The sequence below is a fragment of the Sarcophilus harrisii genome, chromosome 3, assembly GCF_902635505.1.
Source record: "Sarcophilus harrisii chromosome 3, mSarHar1.11, whole genome shotgun sequence".
Taxonomy (NCBI): Eukaryota; Metazoa; Chordata; class Mammalia; order Dasyuromorphia; family Dasyuridae; genus Sarcophilus; species Sarcophilus harrisii.
The window spans coordinates 562802153-562822600 of NC_045428.1; the positions used below are offsets into that span (position 1 = coordinate 562802153).

At 47.6% G+C, this 20448-nt stretch overlaps 1 protein-coding gene across 1 annotated transcript; it reads right to left on the reverse strand.

Moving 5' to 3' along the window:
• Positions 1 to 661: 661 nt before the first annotated feature.
• On the reverse strand, positions 662 to 16667 carry PINK1 (PTEN induced kinase 1). Its single transcript, XM_031962711.1, has 8 exons — positions 16117 to 16667; positions 11396 to 11677; positions 10572 to 10672; positions 7540 to 7722; positions 6621 to 6784; positions 5062 to 5189; positions 4269 to 4505; positions 662 to 1292 (listed from the first exon to the last, which is right to left on the reverse strand). The coding sequence occupies exons 1-8, from the start codon at positions 16489 to 16491 to the stop codon at positions 1035 to 1037; spliced, it is 1728 nt and encodes a 575-aa protein (XP_031818571.1). The 5' UTR covers positions 16492 to 16667; the 3' UTR covers positions 662 to 1034.
• Positions 16668 to 20448: the final 3781 nt, after the last annotated feature.

A 20448-nucleotide genomic window follows, 5' to 3' on the forward strand; every position in this document is an offset into this window, starting at 1 on the left:
GCTAATTTAGATAATGTTTACATGTTTGCATACAGATTTTTTCCATCTAAAAGTTTTGACTCTTGTTGGGTATTATAACTGTTCTTGCTCCCATTTTATGCATAAAATTCAAGGGTTTTTCGTAGCTCATCAAAAATCATCAAAACCAAGTCCCCTTAGAGCCTTAGACAAGTAATTTAAGGTAACTGGGTCTGAATTTAATTAACCTGAGATGTTTGTGAAAAGTATTTTTGTTCCCAGACATAAAACCACACCAAGTCCCCATTTCAAGGCATATATTGTACCTTTGTTAAAAACATGCATTTAATTCTTGAAAGTAGTGTCTATAAAAGTCAGAGGGAAGATCCACAACACACTTCTTTCTGTTTCTTGAGATGTTGGATGTACTTGTTAGGCTTTGGGAAAGTTGTTTTGAGCCAAATTTTTGGTTTTTACTCCCAGAATGCCAGGACCATACTGCATGCTTAACAATTATGTAACAATACCCCACCTTTTTATCATCCTAGAATCACAGGGCTTTTAACTTGGATCTTCTCCATCATAACCAGGCTCTTCTTCCCCATGGTGCAAATTGTTTATGCCCCAAGTTTCTTGTGAAATAAAAGAATTTCATTTGTGGGAATTGAGGATCAGATTCTTTTAGTTTGCCTGCTCCCCTCAAGTGTGTGGGCAAATAAGAAACTGACTTTTTTTTTTTTAGTGATCTTAGTCTGATCCTTCTCATTAGTCGAGCTCATATAACTCGCTCATTGCTGTGTAACTAGAGTTAGTAGCTGCAACCTGATCATTAAGTGACCCCTTTCACAAAATTCTTCCAATAGCTATCCAGGCTGAGGCTTCCACATCTCCCTTGCTTGGGCTCAGGGCTGGGTGCCCAGAGGTCCCCCATTTCACTCCCACCTCTTATTTTCCTGACTCCACACACACAAACAACCTGCACCTACAAAGCCCCTAAGTCCCCTTGAGATATTGTTAGAACACAAAGAATGCTGCTAACTAAATGCTTTTAGTAAGTTTTGGGTGACATGGGGCCATCAAGGTGCTGCCCTCCAGGACCGGAGAAGGAACGCTGCTTGACAGAGGACTTCATACTCCAGGTTAGCCAAGAAGCACATCTTCATTTTGGTTTCTACCCTGTTTCCCTCCATCAACCGATTAGTCAGCAGAGTGGCAGCTGATTGGTGAAGAAGCCAGCCAATCATCTTGTCTGATTTCAGATTCTTCATGGCTAAAATACTTTCACCCCAGAGGCTTAAGTGAAGCACATTTGCTGCTACTCGGGCAGATGGTCTCTGAAAGAGAAGATGTAATGAGTCACAGACTATAATTAATCTGCAGCCCACCTTATACTAACATGGAGACCACCTCACTCAGGCTCATGTCTACCCTCCACAGTCCTCTGAGGTAGATATTTCTCATAAAGAAACATATCATGGGGCAGCTAGGTGGTGCAGTGGATAGAGAGCACCAGCCCTGAAGTCAGGAGGACCAGAGTTCCAATGTGACCTCAGACACTTAATACTTCCTAGTTGTGTGACCCTGGGCAAGTCACTTAACCCAACTGCCTCAGCCAAAAAACCCCAAAATATATCATTAGCTAAAAGTACTAATAATTATTTTCCTTAATGAGTTAGTCAAAATTTTTTTTTTTTTTTATTACTTCCCCCCACCAAGAGGCAATTAGAGTTGACTTGCCATGGGTTATGTAGGTATTAAAGTGTTTTAAGTATCTGGGGCCAGATTTGAACTGGTATTTTTCTGACTCTAGGGGTAGGCCCAGTGGCTACCCTGATAGTTTATTCTTTTGCCTTTAGCACAATCCACAATGTTTACCTTGCCTCCTGGCCAGCTTATTTGCTGAAATCTCTGCTCTGCTCTCTCTCCATGCCTATTAAAAGTTCCTTTTCAGAACTGTTTTCTCTTTTGTATGACTTTTACTTTTTTCCGTTTAACATTAAAAAATATTCCAGAGCTCTAAATTCCATCCCTACAAAGCTCTTTTCCCACCCATTGAAAGGTAAGCAATGTGCTATCATGTAAAACGTGTCCATGTTAGCCATGTTGAAAAAAGGAAATTATCCTTTAAAATGCACTCTTGAGTTCATCAATTCTCTGGAGGCAGATAGCATTCTTTATCACTAGTCCTTTGGAATTGTCTCAGATTAGTATTCAGAATAGCCAAGTCTTAGTTAACCATTACTACAATACTACTGTTATTGTGTAGTATAATGTGGTTTTGATCATTTCCATGTTATCAGTTTATATATATATATTTATATATATATATATACTTTCAGGTTTTTCTGAAACCATTCCCCTCATTTCTTATAGCACAAAAAAGTATTCCATCATAGTCACATATCACAACTCAATTCAGTCATTCCTCAATTGATTCCTCAGTTTCCAATTCTCTGCTATCACAAGTGCAACTGCTATTTAATATTTCTGTACAAAAGTCTTTGATACAAATAGTAGTGGTGTTGCTGGGTCAGAGGTCTTAAAGCCCTTTGGGCATAGTTTCAAATTGTTCTCCAGAATGGTTAGGTCAGTTCACAACTCAAGCAATAGTTAGGTCCCTATTTTTCCATATTCCTCTCCAGTTGTCCTTTTTCTGTCATATTAGCCAGCTTAAAGGATGTGAAGTAGTACCTCAGTTGTTCTAATTTGCATTTCTTAATGATTATATTATTTTTTCACATGATCATTAATGTTTATTCTATAAATGCCTTTTCCTTAACAACTGGAGGGGGTACTGTCCCAAGCTTCAGGTTTTTCATGCTATTGTTTTCAGAGGTAGTTCTGGGGTTTGTGAGTTTCCAGTTTTTCCAAGGTGTTATGCTCTAAGGAGGGGTGGTCACTGCTCTCCTGGTCTGTGCGAGCCCACTTTTCCACCATCTAACTCTCACCGGGGTCTCCCCCTTCCCTGTGGCTGCACCCTAGTGCTAGTGGCACTTCCTCATCCTGGAGTCCTTGGACCAGTGCCAGCAAAGGATTCGTATAACCTTCTGACCAGCTGTACAACCTTCTTACCACCTAAGGGCTGGAAGCTGCCTTTTCCACCACTGTCTTAAGTTGTCTCACCCTGTCCCTTTATTTTTTTTTTGCCACTTCAGAATTCATCTTAAACTGTTTTTTTAAAGTTGTTTGGGAGAGAATTTGGGAGTCCCTGCCTTTACTCCGCCATCTTGGCTCTTATTTTCAACCTGCCTTTCTTATTAATCTGACAATTTGCATCACTTTTATTCCCCAATTTTTCCTCTACCATTTTTCTCTGTAACTCTTCCGGGAATTCTTGTTGGGTTTGTGTCCAATTTACATGACACTCCCACCCTCCACCTCCCTTTGGGGCTTTGCTATTTTCTGTTGTCTTGTTTGTGTCTTGGTCTTCCCTGCCACCACAGTGGACGTTTATGGTTCTTTTTGTTTTCTCGTTTTTCTGGTCTATTTCTTGACTTTGGATTTGACATTGAAGTTGGGCTCTGCTCATCTTGGGGAGGGAAAGGGGGTACTGTCTTAAGCTCCAGGCTTTTTCCTACTGCTATTTCCAGTTACTTGGGTGAGGGAGCTCCTGCAAATTTTCACTGCTTCCCAGATGGTGTGCTCTAGGGAGAGGTGTAGGTTACTCCTCTCCTGTATGCCTCAGTTTCTGTTGGTGCTCCCCTCTGCCCTGGAACTGAGCCAAAAACTGGGTGGGGTTGATAGTCGCAGTACAGCACCTGGTCCTCCACCCAGCATCAGCTCAGGGTCCTCTATGAGCTCCTTCTGACCAACTGTCCAGTCAACCCTTTACCACCTCTGGGCCACAGTGGCCTAAGGCTGCCACCGCAGCCACCTCCAAGTCCCAGTGCTGGGTCCAGATCTCTCCGGTGGACCTCCTAACTTGTCCTGGGCTAGAGATCTCATCGGTTCCTTGTCTTGGCTCTCCTCCAGAATGATGTGAGATATTGTAAAGTAGGAAGGGGAAGCTGAGAGTTTGGCTGCACTACTGCCTCTCTCCTGAATGACCTCTAACAAGAGAGGAAAAGGAAATTCCCAGGATCCTGACTAACCATCTGCCTGGCTGGCCCCTGCTCTGCAGAAATCCTAAACACGGTTGGAGCTTCTCAGGAGTAGCCTTCAGCTTGGGGGAAACAGACTTAGCACTTGGCTCACGGTGCTCCCTGCCAGGTTCTGGCAGCCCCTGCAGATGAACTGACTTTTCAGGCTTTGGGTGTTCTAGGTGCCTACCAACTGCAGGTGACAGAAGCAGGGATGGCCCCAGTTCTCACCTTGCTGGCATCCCTCTGGAGCAGCGCCTTTACCAGCTGCCTCACATCCAAGGGCACACTCTCAGGCAGTGCGGGAAGCTGAGACTCACAGTAACTGCGGCTGTCCAGCTGGGCTCCACCATGTCCATAGAAGGGATTGGGGAGTCCAAAGATCTCATAGGCGATCGCTCCCACTGCCCAGGCGTCGGCTTTGCTGTAGTCGATCACCACCCTGGGACCAGGAGAAGCTGTTGACACCTGCACGGGAAACAAGGAAGCAGTGGACGCCTACCACCTGTGTATGGCGTCCCCATCAAGACTGTGTGTGGTCTGCTTCTGTCACTCACAAATTGCCCTAAATGGGCATCTGCTGGCCCTGGCGTGACACTCCTTTGTTCTTAAGTTCAGAAAGAACTTACAAAAGATTAAATGTTTTCCTAATAAGGGTTAGGAAAAGGTCCTTACTGGATGTTGAGGGTCACATAACATAATTTTTATTTACATTAACACTCCAAAGGTTTACAAAGCATTTCCATTCTAAGTATGATCTTCATTTTAAAGAAGAAAACAAGCTCAGAGTAAAGTGAATTGCCTCCTGTCTCATTCCTTGTGAATGAGCCTGGATTTAAACCCAGCTCCCCCTCCAAATCCAGTGCTCTTTATACCCACCACATACATGCAAAGATCAAGGGATCCTAGAGAATAAGGGGGTGTCAGGTCTTGGATCCATGTTGTAAAGGGGGGAAAACCCAACCATTATATCCCGGGAGGGGTTCTTGCCTAATGACACACACACACACACAGCCAGAATTACCTCAGGAGCCATCAAGCAGCTATTTCCTCCCCGGTCCACGTACCAACTGGTGAAAGGCAATTGTAGGCCAATGCTCTCATCAGCCAGACAGCAACCGAAATCTGTTATTACCAACCAGGGGCAGCCAGCTGGTAAGGCAACAGGTAGGGGCCAAATGAACAATCAATAAAGAAGGCCCTTCACCCTCCCCTCTTGGATCCCTGCTGGCTTCAGGATTAAAGCTACAGATTCCCAACTGGGCAGGAACCTAGGGGAAATCCTCTAGTCCAACCTCTTCTTTAACAGATGAGGAAGCTGAGGCTCAGTGGGTGGAAAGGACTTCTCCAATGGCACAGGGCAAGTTAGGCCCAGGCCAGAACCCAGCTTGCCAAATTCCCATCTGGGGCACTTACCAAAACCTCCTACTGCCTCTATTGCAAAGTAATAGAAGACAAGTGAAAGAGGAAAGAATTTAATCATTTTATTAATAATACTAGCATTTTTATAAAATTGGTCATTTGGCCAGCTCTCTCTCAGACCAAAAAGACTGTCATGGGCTTACAGCTTATATGTTCATGGGAAGAGGGGGATTCCCCTTAATTTTGAATATTTGCAACTTGGATTTTCTTAAATCACTGCACACCTGTTTACCACACAGAATGACATCAGGTCAAAGAGAAACCTCCCCCAGCCTTGGGCAATCAATTCAAAGAGTTTATCCCCACCCAACCAAACCTGACTAGACCACAATAGCTTCCCCACCTGGGTCCAATCTCATTATCACTAATGTCCTTCGAGGAACTGAACCTTTGAAATCAGAACTTTAAAAAAAAGGGAGGAACTTTAGATCTCCCCAAATCATTGGTTATTAATAATCATTTCTCTCACTGGCAGATCAGAAGACTGGAAACCAGGTGTGGTAAACAGGTGTGCAGTGATTTAAGAAAATCCAAGTTGCAAATATTCAAAATTAAGGGACACAAAGATTTACTATTAATGGTATTTAAAAGGGAAAAAAAAAGGCCTTCGTTAAGTGTTGGATTTGGAGTTCTGAGATCTTGGACTTATGCAGTGAAAGAGTATCTAGAGAAAGCATGGGACTGAAACAAAGAGCCGGGTTCAGATCTCACTGCTAACACTAAGACTAGCTGCATGGTCCCAGCAGAGTCAGTTGGCCCCTCTGCCACGGTTTCCTCTCCTGTAAAATGAGGTAGATAGACTGGATGGTTTCTAAACGCCCTTCCAGCTCAAATCTGACCTTGACTTATGCAAAGGCCCACCTTTGCTCATTTCAGAGAGAATACTGACCTCTCCAAGGCCTCATAGGGAATCAAAGCACAATCAGGATTTGTACCCAATGGCCTGATCCTCTGACCTCCAAATCCAGGCTCTGACTAACTGCACAAAGTCCCTGCACTCAGTCAAGGACAAGGGCAGTTCTGGGATGAACTGGAGCTTTGCCCCCTACCCCATTGCCCCTCATCTCTGCCCCACACCCTGGGCAAAGGCGGCAGGCTTCCTCATGCCAGACTGGTCCGGGAGAGGCTCTTCTCCATGAGCACCAGTGCCAGACCACCCACCTGAGTCAAATTCCACGAGGATGTTGTCTGACTTTAAGTCCCTGTGTGCGATGCCCTGCTGAACCAGGTGATCCACTCCTTCCAACAGCTGCAGGAGCATCATGGTGGCGAGGCGGGGGCTTGGAGGGCTCGCCTGCAGGTACTGGTGCAGGGTCCAGGGGTAGCTGGGCAAAGAGCGAGAGCGCACACTTGATTAGCTGACTTCTACCTCCTACAGCTTGGACCAGTATTTCCCTTTGCCTACAGCTGGGACCTGCCTCTTGTTTCCACTCTGTATTCTCTGTCCTCCTTCACCTGCTCTGAAACCCAAGGGAGGGCACACGATGACGCCACAGCCCCCACACCCCTCCCCAGGACAGCCGCAGGGCTGGTGGGGCCCAAGGCAGGGGATAACCCAGCTTAGCCGCTGAGCACATGTGCCCAGCACGGCTGGAAGGGCCCCGGCAGTCATCCTGCCTGAACTCTCAAAATGACTTTGTTTTACTGTCTGGCCTGTGCAGTTAGTGAGCATGCAGAGCGTCTCCCAGCAGAACGGAAACCTGCCGAGGGCAAGGACTACTTGGGGATTCCAAGCCCTGACACAGTATTCTCCATGCAGTGGGTGTCCAATATTGAACAGAACTCGTTCTTACAACAGTTACAAAATGCTTTCCTCAGAACACCTCATGGGGCAGCTGATGGGTGTCCTGTACCATCACCCCCACATCCCCGAGTGGAGAGGCAAGTCCAGGTTCCCAGTCCCCAAGTCCGTACTTTCTCCCTATTCCCACAGGAGCCCCTTCTTGAGCTCTAACATGTCCCATCTGGACAACCCTTGACACCTCCCTTGGTGGTCCCCGTACAGTTGTCACGACTAGCTCTCCTACTGCAAAAATGGCCCCGGCAAGGTCCTGATTCCCCAGGTCTCACCAGCACTTACTTCTTCATAACCAGGAACAGCGTCCGCCCATGGCCCAGGCCAGAGGGGTAGAGCTTTGGAGGCAGAACATCAGGGTAGTCCACCAGGGCCCCAGGCAGGAGGGGCACCGAGGAGGTGAAGGCCCGGAGCACTCGGATAATGTTGGGGTGGGGGGCCAGCTTCTTGGAACCTCTCTCCTGTCTCCTGTTTCAAAGTGACGGAACACATCAGGCCACGTCTCGGACATGCAAAATGGAATGAACTACTCCAATTGGATAAGGAATGCTAACATGGCCGAGACCAGGTTTTTATAGCTGCTTCTTCCAAAGCAGAGGGTCAGTGCCAGTGCATGTGGGCTGCCAAATGCTGGGTCACATACGATGGACTAGAAGAACACTTCTACCTTAAAAGCAGCATATATTAGGTCTGCGAGGAAGTGCTTATGACATATAAAGGCCAACCAGAGCTATCTTAAATCTATGAGGAGCCTCAGTTCATTTCGCTGGTATTATTCATATCTTAGCCCTCTGGTACTAATAGGACTTATCTGCTCAAAATTCTTTAAGGAACTTCTTGGCAGAGCCCCCAAGCCCATTCACACCTTCAGAGCTGGAAGAGATCACCTGGTCCCATTTTCTCATCTTCTAGACCAGCAAACTAAGGGCCATTGACATTAACTGACTTGCACAAGATCACCAAGACAGCTCGGCCCAACAGAAAGGATGCTCTTTTTGAAGTGAAAAGCTCCCCAGACAGAAGCTCCTTAAAGGCAGGGATCATCTGTGGGGGTGATGTTCTAGTGCAGAGCAGACGGCTCATCAGCAGTTGTGGCATTGGCCAGGCCGGGCCTTCAGGGCCTGGACGCAGCCATGGCCCCTTGCTGCCTTCCTTTGGGTCCCACTACTCTTTTCCACATGTGAAATCCTTGTCACCATCTGAACTTTCTGGCCTCCTCATCTTTGCTGATGCCATTCTTCATTGGGGAAGGTGCTGATCCCAATCTCTGCTGAAACTCCCTTCCAGGTCTGTCTCAACTGCCTCCTGGATGACGGTCCTACCGAGCCCTACCGAGCCCTACCCATCCTCTAATGATAGGGGATCATTAGAGGATGGGTAGGGCTCGGTAGGGCCCTAATACCTCTGTGCATCTCCTTTGTTCTTAAGACTTGGATGCTGAGAGGAGGAGCCCAGATGGCGGGGTACAGGCAGGGACTCACCCAAGCTCTCCCCAAACCCCTCTACATACCTTCAAATGATGCTAAACAAATTCAAGAGCAGCAGAACCTGCAAAAAGACTGAGGGAAGCAATTTTCCAGGCCACAACACCTTGGGTGCAGGCCCTGGCAGCCAGACCCAGGCCCAGCAAACCAGAAGCAAGCCCTGGGAACCACTGAATCAGAAGCAGCAGTGGCGGCTTTCAGAGCTCGCAGCCCTCAGACAATAGGGGTCAAAAAACTGGTCAGAAGATTATAGGTCTCTTTGCTAGGAATGAGGAAGTCTCTATTGCTTTGCCCATACATTTTAGTCTCAGTCCTGGGTGGCAATCCCACTGCAAGAAATGCTCAGTACACCAGAGCCTGTAGCTTCAGTGGAACATGGAACCCCAAGTAAAGGAGAAAAGACTTTGAAGGAGACAATAAAGCATTTGGACTTTAACCCCTGGCTGCACTTGTGGTGATTGCTGAACTGAAACAAAAGACTCCTCCCAGAGACCCCAAGAAACCTGAACCACAGAACATTACAGTTGTGGTCATTTATGGACCGGAAAAGTGAAGTGATAAGATCGGGAAAATGAACAAATAGGAAAAAAATTCTGACCTCCTGAAAGAGATCCCAAAATGAAAACCCTCCAGAAACACTATAGCCAAATACTACAGCTCTCAAGTCAAGCTGAAAATACTTCAAGCAGACCAAGAAACAACTCAAATATCTTGGCACTACAGTCTGGATAACACAAGCAGATAGATTCTACATTAAGGACCAGAGGTCTTGTAATGTGACATTCTGGAGGGCAAAGGAACTGGGATTGCATTACAACCAAGAATCACCTACCCAGCAAAACTGAGTATAATCCTTCAGGGGAAAAAATGGGCATTCAATAAAATAAAGCATTTCCAAATTTTCAAATAACTCTTGTTGAAGAGCTGAATAAAAAGCCTGACTTTCAAATAAAAGACTGAAGAGAAGAATAAAAAAAGTAAACCAGGGAAATCATAAAGTACTTAATAAGGTTAAACTGTTTACATCCCTACATGGGAAGATACTTGTAATTCTTAAGAATTTTCTTGTTATACATTTAACATAACATAACATAAATGTTATACATTTAGAAGGACTATACAGATGTGAATTGAACATGAAAGCATGATATCTAAATAAAATGATGGGGAGAAAGGAAAAGTGAGATGTAGAATGGGGTACATTAAGAGAGACAAGAAAAAGCCTTTATCGTGGAGGGGAAGAGGAAAAAAATACCAAATTTTAAAAAAAGACTGAATTTTATGTAACTATGTATACTATCACACATGTGTGCACCTCTCACTCTCCTGCTCCACGGGGAGGATCACTCTGTGTTTACCTTAAGTGTCTCCCCTGGACCAATCACAGGTTTCCCCCCATAGCTGGGAGGTAGGTGCTGGCTAGAGCCAGCTCTGTGGGCATTGTGCCTGTGGGCACCGCTAGAGGGAGCCCTGCCCTTGCACTTTGTCAGCAGCCGCCAGCCTTCCCAAGTGCCAGGAGGGCTCCATCAGCCAGATGACGCTGGGGCTGTCAGGGGGGCCTGACCTCAGCTTCTCCAAGGACACTGGGCCCACTGATTCCTCTCTGGCCTGGGAGGGGGCCAGGACGCTGTGAGAGCGATCCTCTGGGTAACATGCTCAGGAGCCTGCCTTTGCTGGGAGATGGGAGTAAGGGGGAAGGGAAAACTGCTTCCTTCCTCAGGGGGCCGGGGCCATGACTTTGATGCCCTTGCCAAGTCCAGGCCAGGCGTCCTACTACGGCCCATGTTCCCTCGTCCCCAGCCCCCATGTCCACCGGGGGCTGCCGACTCTTACCTGAGAACAGCGGCCCCATACTCCCCAGACAGGGCCACGTGGCTGGCCGGAACCAGTTCCTGGCTCATGGTGCTGAAGATAGCTTCACTGGAGGAACCCGCCTATGAGGAAGGCCCAACAAACAGCATTATCCCAGAGGCAGCAGGCAGGGGACAGAACCTTCATTCCCTCAGTGGGAGCAGGGGGAGGGGTGTGGACCACGACGTACCAGGAGCCCTCCCTAGAGGGAGGAGGAAGGCACCAGTGGAGCTAGCCCCAGCCTCGGACTCCCAGTAACCCAAGCCCCGGTAACTCTCAGGGAGCCATGATGGAGGCAAACCGACTCCCCTCCCTTGCTCCAGTGGCTGGGACACACATGTGCCACTGGCTGCTGAGCCCTTTTTAAGACTGTGGGACCCTCGCGCTCTCCTGAGAGGACTGCATTAGCCATGAGACTCACTTATCCCATCCGGACCAATCTTGTTTTTTTGGAACCAAACAACTCATTCACAAGCTCTTTCGCAATTCTCCTTTTTGACTCAAAACCTAATCCGTGCACATGCTCAGGCCACCTGACATCTTCTAACACAGGCAGGCTGTCCCCGGAATGCTGGCAGTGGCCCGACGAAGGGCACGCTCCTCCCAGGTGACACACCGAGGCTCTGAGGACTCTCCCAGCCAAAGCTCGGGATCAGCCCACTTACTGGGACAGCCTGGTCAGGGCTCCTGACCTGGAATCTCTCCTGAGGGAAGGCTTTCACCCTTTGGGATGAGTCTATCACTGAGCAGCTTCCAGAGCAGACTTTCTCCAGAGGCCGAGGCCTGGAAGGTAGCGATGTACTCACCGAGATGTTCCACATCATCTTGATGGCCAAGGGAAAGGCTTCGGCCTTGGGCCCGGTGCTCTGCTCACCTTCTGCAGGGAGGGCCGTGGCAGGATCCGGCCCCAGGAGGAGCCCGGGGCCTTGCTGCTGCGGGGGCCAGGCGGGCATGGCGGCCTCATACACTGCAGCATTGCACCCCTTGCCAAGGAACTGTCCGATGAGGTATTCCTCCAGCCGGAAGCCCTGCCAACGCCTACTTGCCAGAGGATCAGGAAGAAGCTTGTTTTTCTGGGTGAAAATTTCCTATAGAGGAGAAAAAAGGCCTGGTGAAGCAAGGGGCTACCTGAGACCTGTTTGCCCCTTGACTTATGGACAGAGTAGCGTTAGGTTCAAGGTCACTCAAGCAAGGTCAAGTCAGGAGCCGGGAGAAAAAGAAACTGCTGTCCTTTGTTCCTAGGTCTCAGCCTAGGCCATAAGCCGTCTAGACTCTTCTTGTTCAAAGCAACTTTGCAGCAAATGCCTTTTTTTCCCACTCATGGCAGAACGCAGGGTTGGTTGGCAGTCAGAATTTCTGGGCTCTGCAGCTGGCACACTCGCTGCCGTACTGCCCATCTGTCTATGCTACAGAGATACTTTCTTTACAAAGACCTCAGGGGCCAAGCATCAGACGGGTAGTGGGCAAGGTGAGGATAACGGGCAGTGTGCCCCACAGGTTGTTAATGCTGCACACAACCAAGGTCTTGTGAACTCTGCTGGACAGACCAATGTCCCTACATCAGGCTTCCAGTGAAGCTGATTCTCCCTCTCAGTTTGGGGTAGGTCTTGATGAGTGAAATCTTTATCCCGATTTCTTAGAAAAGGACCGATGGCTCATCCCCCCTAAAACTGGCTTTCCTCTTTCTGCTAATGGAATCATCTTTCCCTCCCTTCTCCTACTGCCTTGGTCCAAACCCTCACGACTCTTTCTTCAGCCCCCCTGGCAGTTTGGGGAACCTTTGGGGACCCCTCGTGTTACCTTCTCTCAATCTCCCTTCTCCTTTATCACCTCCTTCACTATCCTCCTCATGTGTCTCTGTACAGTTTACACCTTCCCAGACTCCCGGAGGGCCTGGTCCACACCAATGGTGCCACACTCGGCACTTCCCATTTACTCCCTATCTCATCCGCACAGCATGGTGGTAAGAGCCAGGTGATCTGGGTTTGTGTCCCAGTGCTGGCGTTTCCCACCTCCTCTGTAAAACATGAAAGCACCCGCCACCTCCCGGGGCGGCCATGAGCAAGTGCTCTGTTCCCTTGGGACTAAATAAGAGGAAAAGCTGACATGGGGCTCTCCAGGCCGTTATCTCCTTTAGCCCCTACAACCACCTTGTGGGCAGGCACACGTGGAAGGTGAGGCACAGGCCACTAACAGACCAGCCCAAATGGCAGCCCCCGGCCAAGTGCACTGCTTTCCCCTGGGCCATCGGGACCTCGTGTAGTGTATGTGTTACTTTACAAGGGCCTCATCTTGCCACAAACCACAGGCTCTCTGGCCCTGTGGCACAGGGCCCTGAAGGCACAAGAACTGAGGGCCCCGCACGAGACTTTGGCCTCCTGGGTCCATCTGTGAGGAGGACAATGGTAGGCAAGCATGGAAGCCACAGCTAAGTGGGAGACATTATCACACTGTATCTCTCACCAAATCTAGCAGAGTAAATTGGGCCTGGGAAAGCCCCCAGAATATGTGCTGGCATTCTAAAAATGAACCAAAGGGAGCCCGCCTTCTAGTCCCTTAGCACCAGCCTGCAGGCAGGAGGGCTGGCAGCCCCAGCACTCTCAGCTCCTCACAACCACTTACTCTATGTAAACAAAGTAGCTAGGGACCCGTGGGAGAAGGGATGGAGAAGAGCACGTTGTGTGGGAGCCACTGACACATTGGCCGAGATCCTCCCGGGCTTCCGGTTCTTTGCAGGAAGAGCCAAACCCGAGACCAGGACTACCAAGGGCCAGCAGTGACACAGCCAAGAGTCAAGGAGGAGCCCTGGGGTCAGGAGTCAGAAGAGTTAAGTTCCCACCCCTGGCTGGTCCACAGAGTGCTCAATGTCCAGTAGTCATCTTAAACTCAACAGGCCCACAATGGCAGCCTGCCCACTCCTCCTACCTTCCCTATTACTTAGGGGGCACCAACCTCCCAGACCTGGGGCTTCTCCAACCTAAATGGACGCTTCACACACCCTCTGTATCCAGGCTGGCATCAGGGACTGTTGATTTCCCTTTGCACCACCTCTGGCCCAACACTGCCCTATTCTGGGGCAGACCCTCATTACCTCATTCTATACTCTAGTGGCAGCCTGCTTTGGGGGAAATGGGGCATCCTGCCCATCTCAGGACTCTTCCCCACTCCTCACAAAGTAGTTTTCCTAAAGCTGAGGTCCGAAGGTCACACCTAGGCAATAAACTCCAGCAGCTCCTTCTTACCTCCAGGATCTAATATAAAACACTCTTTGACATTCAATGGCCTTTTCAACATGGCCCCCTCCAACCTTCTTAGCCTTCTACCTTAAGCCCGGTGACACTGGGTTCCCTGCTCTTCCATACAGAACTCCAACAATTGGCTCTGGCAGGAATATTCTGCCCACTCCTCTCTGCCTCCTGACCTAGAGAGCTTCCCTTTAAGTTTCAACTACAATCCCACTGTCTAGGAAGCCTCTTAATTTTGGTACTGTTCCTCTCAGTTGATAATTTATCCTGTATGTATCTTGCTTGAGACTAGGGGCTGTCTTTTGCCTTCTTAAAAGCCATTCTTAAATATTTGTTGTTTGAATGTTTGTTGATCTTTTGATCTTGGCCAAACCCTTCCTGGGGTCTCAATTTTTCAATCTATAAAATAGTTGGAGACAGTGCAATAGTGGAAAGAGTCTTAGAGTTAGGAGATCTGGCTTCCAAATTAGAAGCTGGGGCATCTAGATGGCACAGTGAATAGCGTACTGACTCTGAGCCAAGAGGACCCAAGTTCAAATACAGCCTCAGATACTTCCTAGCTATGTGACCCTGGGCAATTCACTCGATCCAATTGCCTCACAGGAAAAAACAAAACAATTTGGAACTGCTTTTATGACCTGGGAAATCACTTAAACTTTTTTTGGATGCAGGATTCTCCTCTAAAAAATCAAGGATGTTAGGTCAGATCAAATGTATGGATTAAAGGTTTTTCAGGGATGGGCCACTGGGTTAAAAGTAGAAACTTCTGTGAATGTACTACATGAGTTTGAATATAGATTTCAATACCTTTGGTGTCAATTACTATTTAATTTTAATCTCTAGAACAGCAGTCAGCATCAGTAAATTACATATGAAATCACATGTACTAGCTAAAACAAATTTTTTGCTTAAAATCTCAGGCTGCACACTGAATACTAAGGGGATATAAAGCCCCCAACTCTCTTCTTATTCCTTGACATTCTGTGAATTAAAGTCCCAAAGATGAGGAGACCCAAATAAAAAGTCTCAGTTCTCAAGGAATGTATTTGGAACATTCTATTGCCAGTGTGTCTCTCCTTACCCCCTGAAATCACTGTTTAAATTATGTGTGGGGCAAGTTATTTTTTACAACTGGGTCCCAGCTTCCCCATCTTTAAAAAAAAAAAAAAAATGCAGCCTATGATCCCTAAGGTCCTTTCTTGCTCTACAGATGGGATGTAGGATGCCTTAAAACCTGGATGCTTCAGATCATAAGTGAGGTAACAACATGTGACCAAGGGATCTTCGTCATCCAAATTAAAATCAAGAATTTTGTGCCATCTCATATTGCTTTAAAGGATTAGGAAATGGAAGATCCTCTCATCCAACCCCCTCCTTTTACAGATTAGATTGAGAGGAACAAGCATTTCCTATATGTCAGGCATACAGGGTTTCCAGTTGTATCTGGCTTTTGATGACCCCACTTCCTGCAGAAATATTGGAGTGATTTGCCATTTCATTCTCCAGCACATTTTACTGATGAGGAAACAGAGGCAAACAGGGGGAAGTGACTTATCCTGGGTAACACAGCTAGGAAGTGTCTGAGGCCAGACTTGTCTCTGGAAAATGAATCCTCCGGGCTCCAGGACTGAACACCATGAATTATCCCCTCCTAGCAGTCCCTCACTTAAGTGGTAGGTGCTCATTTTATATTTGAGAAAACTAAGGCAGACACAGGAGGCTGGATTTGAACTCAGAGCTTCCTGATCCAAGTCCCCGTGCTCTCTGTACAGTCCTGCTCAAGGTCAGATAGGTAATAAATGGCATACATAATCTCTCAGCTATGATGTTCTAAGCTCTTTTCCAGTTCTAACATTTAAGGTTCCTTTCAGTCCAGGCTTTGTGTTTTAGCCGTTATTTCTATGTCCTAAAGTCCTTTCTAATTGCGACTTATGTTTGATGTCCCAAGGGCCCTCCCGGCTCTGACCTCCTGGGTTCTAAGGCCCTTCCCAGTTGACCTTCTGGGTTCCCAGGTTCCTCACAAAGTGAGGTCCCTTGTGCTCACACTCCCTCCCGGGGCTGACCTTGCCACGAGCCGTCTCCCTCACGTGGCTCTAAGGCCGTTCCAAGACCACACTGGGGCGTCTTCGCCAGCTCTAGTTCTAACAGGCCCTAGTGCACTTCCGCAAGCTCTCACACCAGTGCCCGGGGTCCCGGGGGCCGGGCCGCTCCTCCCCACCGGGGGCCCGCTTTGACCTTGCCGTGCCCTGGGTCACTGGGTGTCCCCGGACCCCGGCATTCACCTGGATGTCCCGGCAGGCCGAGGCTGCCCGCTGCCCCTCCGCCTGCTTCTCCTCCACGAGCCCCAGCCCCAGGCCGAAGGCCAAGAAGACTGCGCGGCCGCAGGGGGGGCCGGCGCCCCGGGCCCGCAGCACCAGTTGACGCTGCAGGCGCGCCGCCAGCCCGGCCACCGACTCTCGGAAGAAGCGGTAGCGACTGGGAAGGCCCAGCCCCGGGCCCGGCTCCGCAGCCGGCGCCCGTCGGACCCCGAGGCCCCAAGCCGGCCCCGGCCGCTCCGCTCGCCCTAGGCCTCCCGCCGGGCCCGGCTTGGCCGAGAAACGTATCAGCAGCGCCCGGCCCAGCTGCAGGCCCCGACCCAGCGCCTGCCGCAGAGCCATGGCCTTGGCCTCGTCCGCGACCCGAACTACCCCCACCAGTCCCTACGCCACCGGCCGCCGGCCGACCCGCCTCGCGCGCTATCCGGTACCGCGCAGGCGCACAGGCCTGGGGCGGGGAGCACTCTCTGCCCACGAGGAGATTGTTTACAGACCCAGCCGGCCAGGGGGTGGGCGTCGTCCTCCCCGTTCCGGCGCCGGCGCAGTGCAAGGACGCGGAGCCCTATTAGAGCGTCTGGTTTGTTCAGCTCCGCTGTGCGCGGCGAGCGCGAGCTCCAGTCCCCGCGCCCGCGAGAGCGAGCTCGTTAATCAGCCAGGCAGCCCGTACTCTCCGGGGACAGCTGTAATTGTCGGAAAGCACTTTGTGGTCGTTCAATTGCAGAGCTCCTTTACGGGGCAGGAAACTGACTTGCCCAGGGTCACAGCGAGTGAATGTCTGAGCTGGATTTGGACTCGGGAAGATGAGCCTTCCGGACTCCAGCTTAACGCTCCCCAATTTTCCCATCATCCAGCCCGAAACCACCTCTCCAACTCCCATTCTAGTTTTTCCGGGGGGGAGGAGGGGCGGCCATGCCGAGCAATCTGCGGGGCTCTCCCCTGTGACAGTATCAGACAGCTGAAGAGTTACTACGTGTTGAGCTCCCCCTAAATCCAACCTGTTTCACGCTGACCGTCATCCAGTCTGAATTCCTACAATTTTCTTCAGCCTTTGCCTGACCTGCAACATCCAGTTACTGTCTTTACTATTCTGTGGTGTCTGGCGCTGACAGCCGGCTCTAAGACCCCTCTGCCTGTGACATTCTGGGTTCTGGCACCTCCCAGCCCCACCAGTCAATGTTCCAGGGGTGCTTCCAGCTCTGACCCTGACTGACCAGTCTCTCTATTGTCAGGATACAGTCTCAGTGCTTCAGCTCTCTGATATTTATATTTACGACCCTTCAAGAGCCGTTTCTAATCAATCTTTCTACACTTATTTCACATTGCTCCCGCTAATGCTTTCTCCGTTCCAGCTACATTGACCTTCCTTTTCCAGAATCACAAAGTTCCAGCTTCTCCTTTACACAAGCCTTCCCCCAAGCCTGGAATGCTCTTTCACCTTCACCTTGAGGGTTTTAAAGTGCTAAATTCCCTTTAAGGTTGACTTTAGATGGCGTTTCTTCCACAGAGATCTTTCCCGATCCCATGTCCTAGCCTGAAATTGCTTTACGTTTATTTATTTTTATATGTGCACCGTGCTTGGACAATAAATAAGTGGGTAGCGAGGGTACCCAGGTGCTGCTGTTCGTTTGATGAGATCCTGGGTAGCTAAGTGAGAGTTAGCAGAGAAAGCCGGAGGCACAGGTAGGTTTATAATATCCCTGAGATAAACAGGGTAGCTGAAAGCAGAGAAAGCTAAAACACTGAAGAGATCATTTTAGCCTTGAGCTAGCTTTTTATTCTTAAGTAGGTCTTTTGTTCAAGTGGACTTTTGATTTCATCCCTACTAGAATGGAAGCTCTTTGGGGCAGGATTGAGTGGGGAACACCTTGCCCTGATAAACATTTGATAGCCTCAGGCTTCTTACCTCACAATTTAAAAAACTGTATTTTAAAAACCCCCAGCCAATGGGGAAAAGAGTCTGGGGGATAGGAGAGGGAGCTTGAGTTAGGGAATTTTAAAAAGGGACTGCCCTTTGCTTGGTGTATGTTTCTTTCTCAAACTACTCTGTCAGAGGCTATGCACAGTTTCTCATGAGAAAGAAGTTTTTCCTAGACTTAACCACGTTGATATGGGTTTAATAAATACTAAACTCACAGTGTAAATCCAAATACCTTACCTTTGTAAATAGCCCTCCAGAATGGTTGGATCAGTTTACAACTTCAACAATGTATCAGTGTTCCAGTTTCCCACATCCCCTTTAATATTTATCATTATCTTTCCTGTCATCTTAGCCAATTTGAGAGGTGTGTAGTGGTAACTCAGAGTTGTCTTAATTTGCATTTTTCTGTTCAATAGTGATTTAGAGCACCTTTTCATATAATTAGAAATGGTTTCAATTTCTTTATCTGAAAATTGTTTATATCCTTTGACCATTTATCAACTGGAGAATGGCTTGAATACTTATAAATTTAAGTCAATTCTATATATATATTTTAGAAATGAGGCCTTTATCAGAATATTTGAATGTAAAAATGTCTTCCCAGTTTATTGTTTCCCTTCTAATCTTGTCTGCATTAGTTTTGTTTGTACAAAACCTTTTAAACTTAATATAATCAAAATTATCTATTTTGTGATCTCGAACTCCAGTTCTTCTTCGGCCACAAATTCCTTCCTTCTCCACATTCAAAACAAACAAAAAAAAAGCTAATAAGCTTTTGTGTTACATTAAAAGAGGTATGGGATCTAAGACGTATGTGTGTGTGTGTGTGTGTGTGTGTGTGTGTGTGTGATAGCCTCTTCCCTGGTTAGACCACATAGAATTATAGGATCAGAGATTGAGAGATGAAAAAGGCTGGTTCAATTCCGGAGTCCTGTTTTAGGATATTAATAAAGTGGAAATCATCCAGCAGATGATCCGGATGTTAAAGATCTGAAGATTTTTCCATACATTGGTCAATTCAGGAAACTGAGGGTATTCGTCAAAGAGAAGAGAAGTTTGGGAGGGGAGAGGCTGTGTGCAAGAATGTCTCTAGGTGGAAGCAGGATTAGATTTATTCTGTTTGGCTTTAGAGAATAAGGAATAGTGGTTGGAAATGACAAAGAAATGACTTTGGGTTCAGATAAGGAAAAAAAAATATATGTAATATTTATATTATGTATATTTATTATGTATTATGTTATATCATTATATTATTTATATATCATTATTGTAGTAATTATATTATATATAATATATAATAATATATTATCTCTCTATATATATTTCTAAGCTATGAAAAGTATGTGGTTTATTAGGCTAGCAATCAGGATTTAGTTGAGGCTGTGAAATCTTGGATTGGTCACTTCCTCTATCTAGTTTTCATTGTTCTCCATAAAATTAACATCTTAAACTAGATGATTTCCAAGGTTCCTGCTAGTTTTGTGACCTGTGACCTATTGGCTCAAGTACCCCAGGTGATTCTACAGTCTCACTAGACTAGCAGACTAGAGACTAGCAGAGCCATCAGTAGCAATTCTGGTTCCCAGGACATACGTCACCAATAGCCTCCTGGAACAAGCAGCAGAAAAGAAGCCTTTACAGACTCACTTGGGAATAGGAATATTTTATGTAGAGATAAGCAGGCCCCTTCATTGTAGTTACTGGGGGAGATCTCCATTGGGGAAGGAGCAAGGTAGATTTGGAAATTCATTCTATTCTTCCTAATGAGATATTAAACTGAGTTGTTCCCACTGCATGAAGGAGTGCTGTCAGCTCTCCCTAAATTTTGGTGCCATAGAACAAAGGCCCAGTTTGCTCTGGCCTAGTTACATCTCTGAAAACAATTTACAAGAATGGAATCCTAGAGGAAAACAATTGTGACACTTACGTGAGTGGTGGAGGAGGAATTGCTAAGAAGTCCAGAATTATACACAATTCTATTTATTTCTTTGGGATCTGAGATGCTAAATTTGTTGGGGGTTTTTCAGTAATGCTAGAATCACAGCATGTGCTACTCTGAAAACAATTTGCAGCTTGTATATTTAGGCATAGCAACAATGAGGTGAAGATGTTTTAATAGGCCCAAACATCTATGAATAAATGCTTGTTGGATTTGGTTGGATTGGATGAAGTGATCTTCTCAAGGAAGTCAGAGACTCTCATCCAAGGACTTCCAAAAACTTGTGATTGGGGGGTGGCTTTTTAGAATGGACTTCTCAGCTACTCATAGAAATCCATCTCATTCCCCTAGAGATGAACCATGTTTTGAACCCCCAAAGGGATCCTTTAGCTTGCTTCTCCATCTTATTTGCCTCTAGGCTAGGCTCTAAAGGGCTGATACA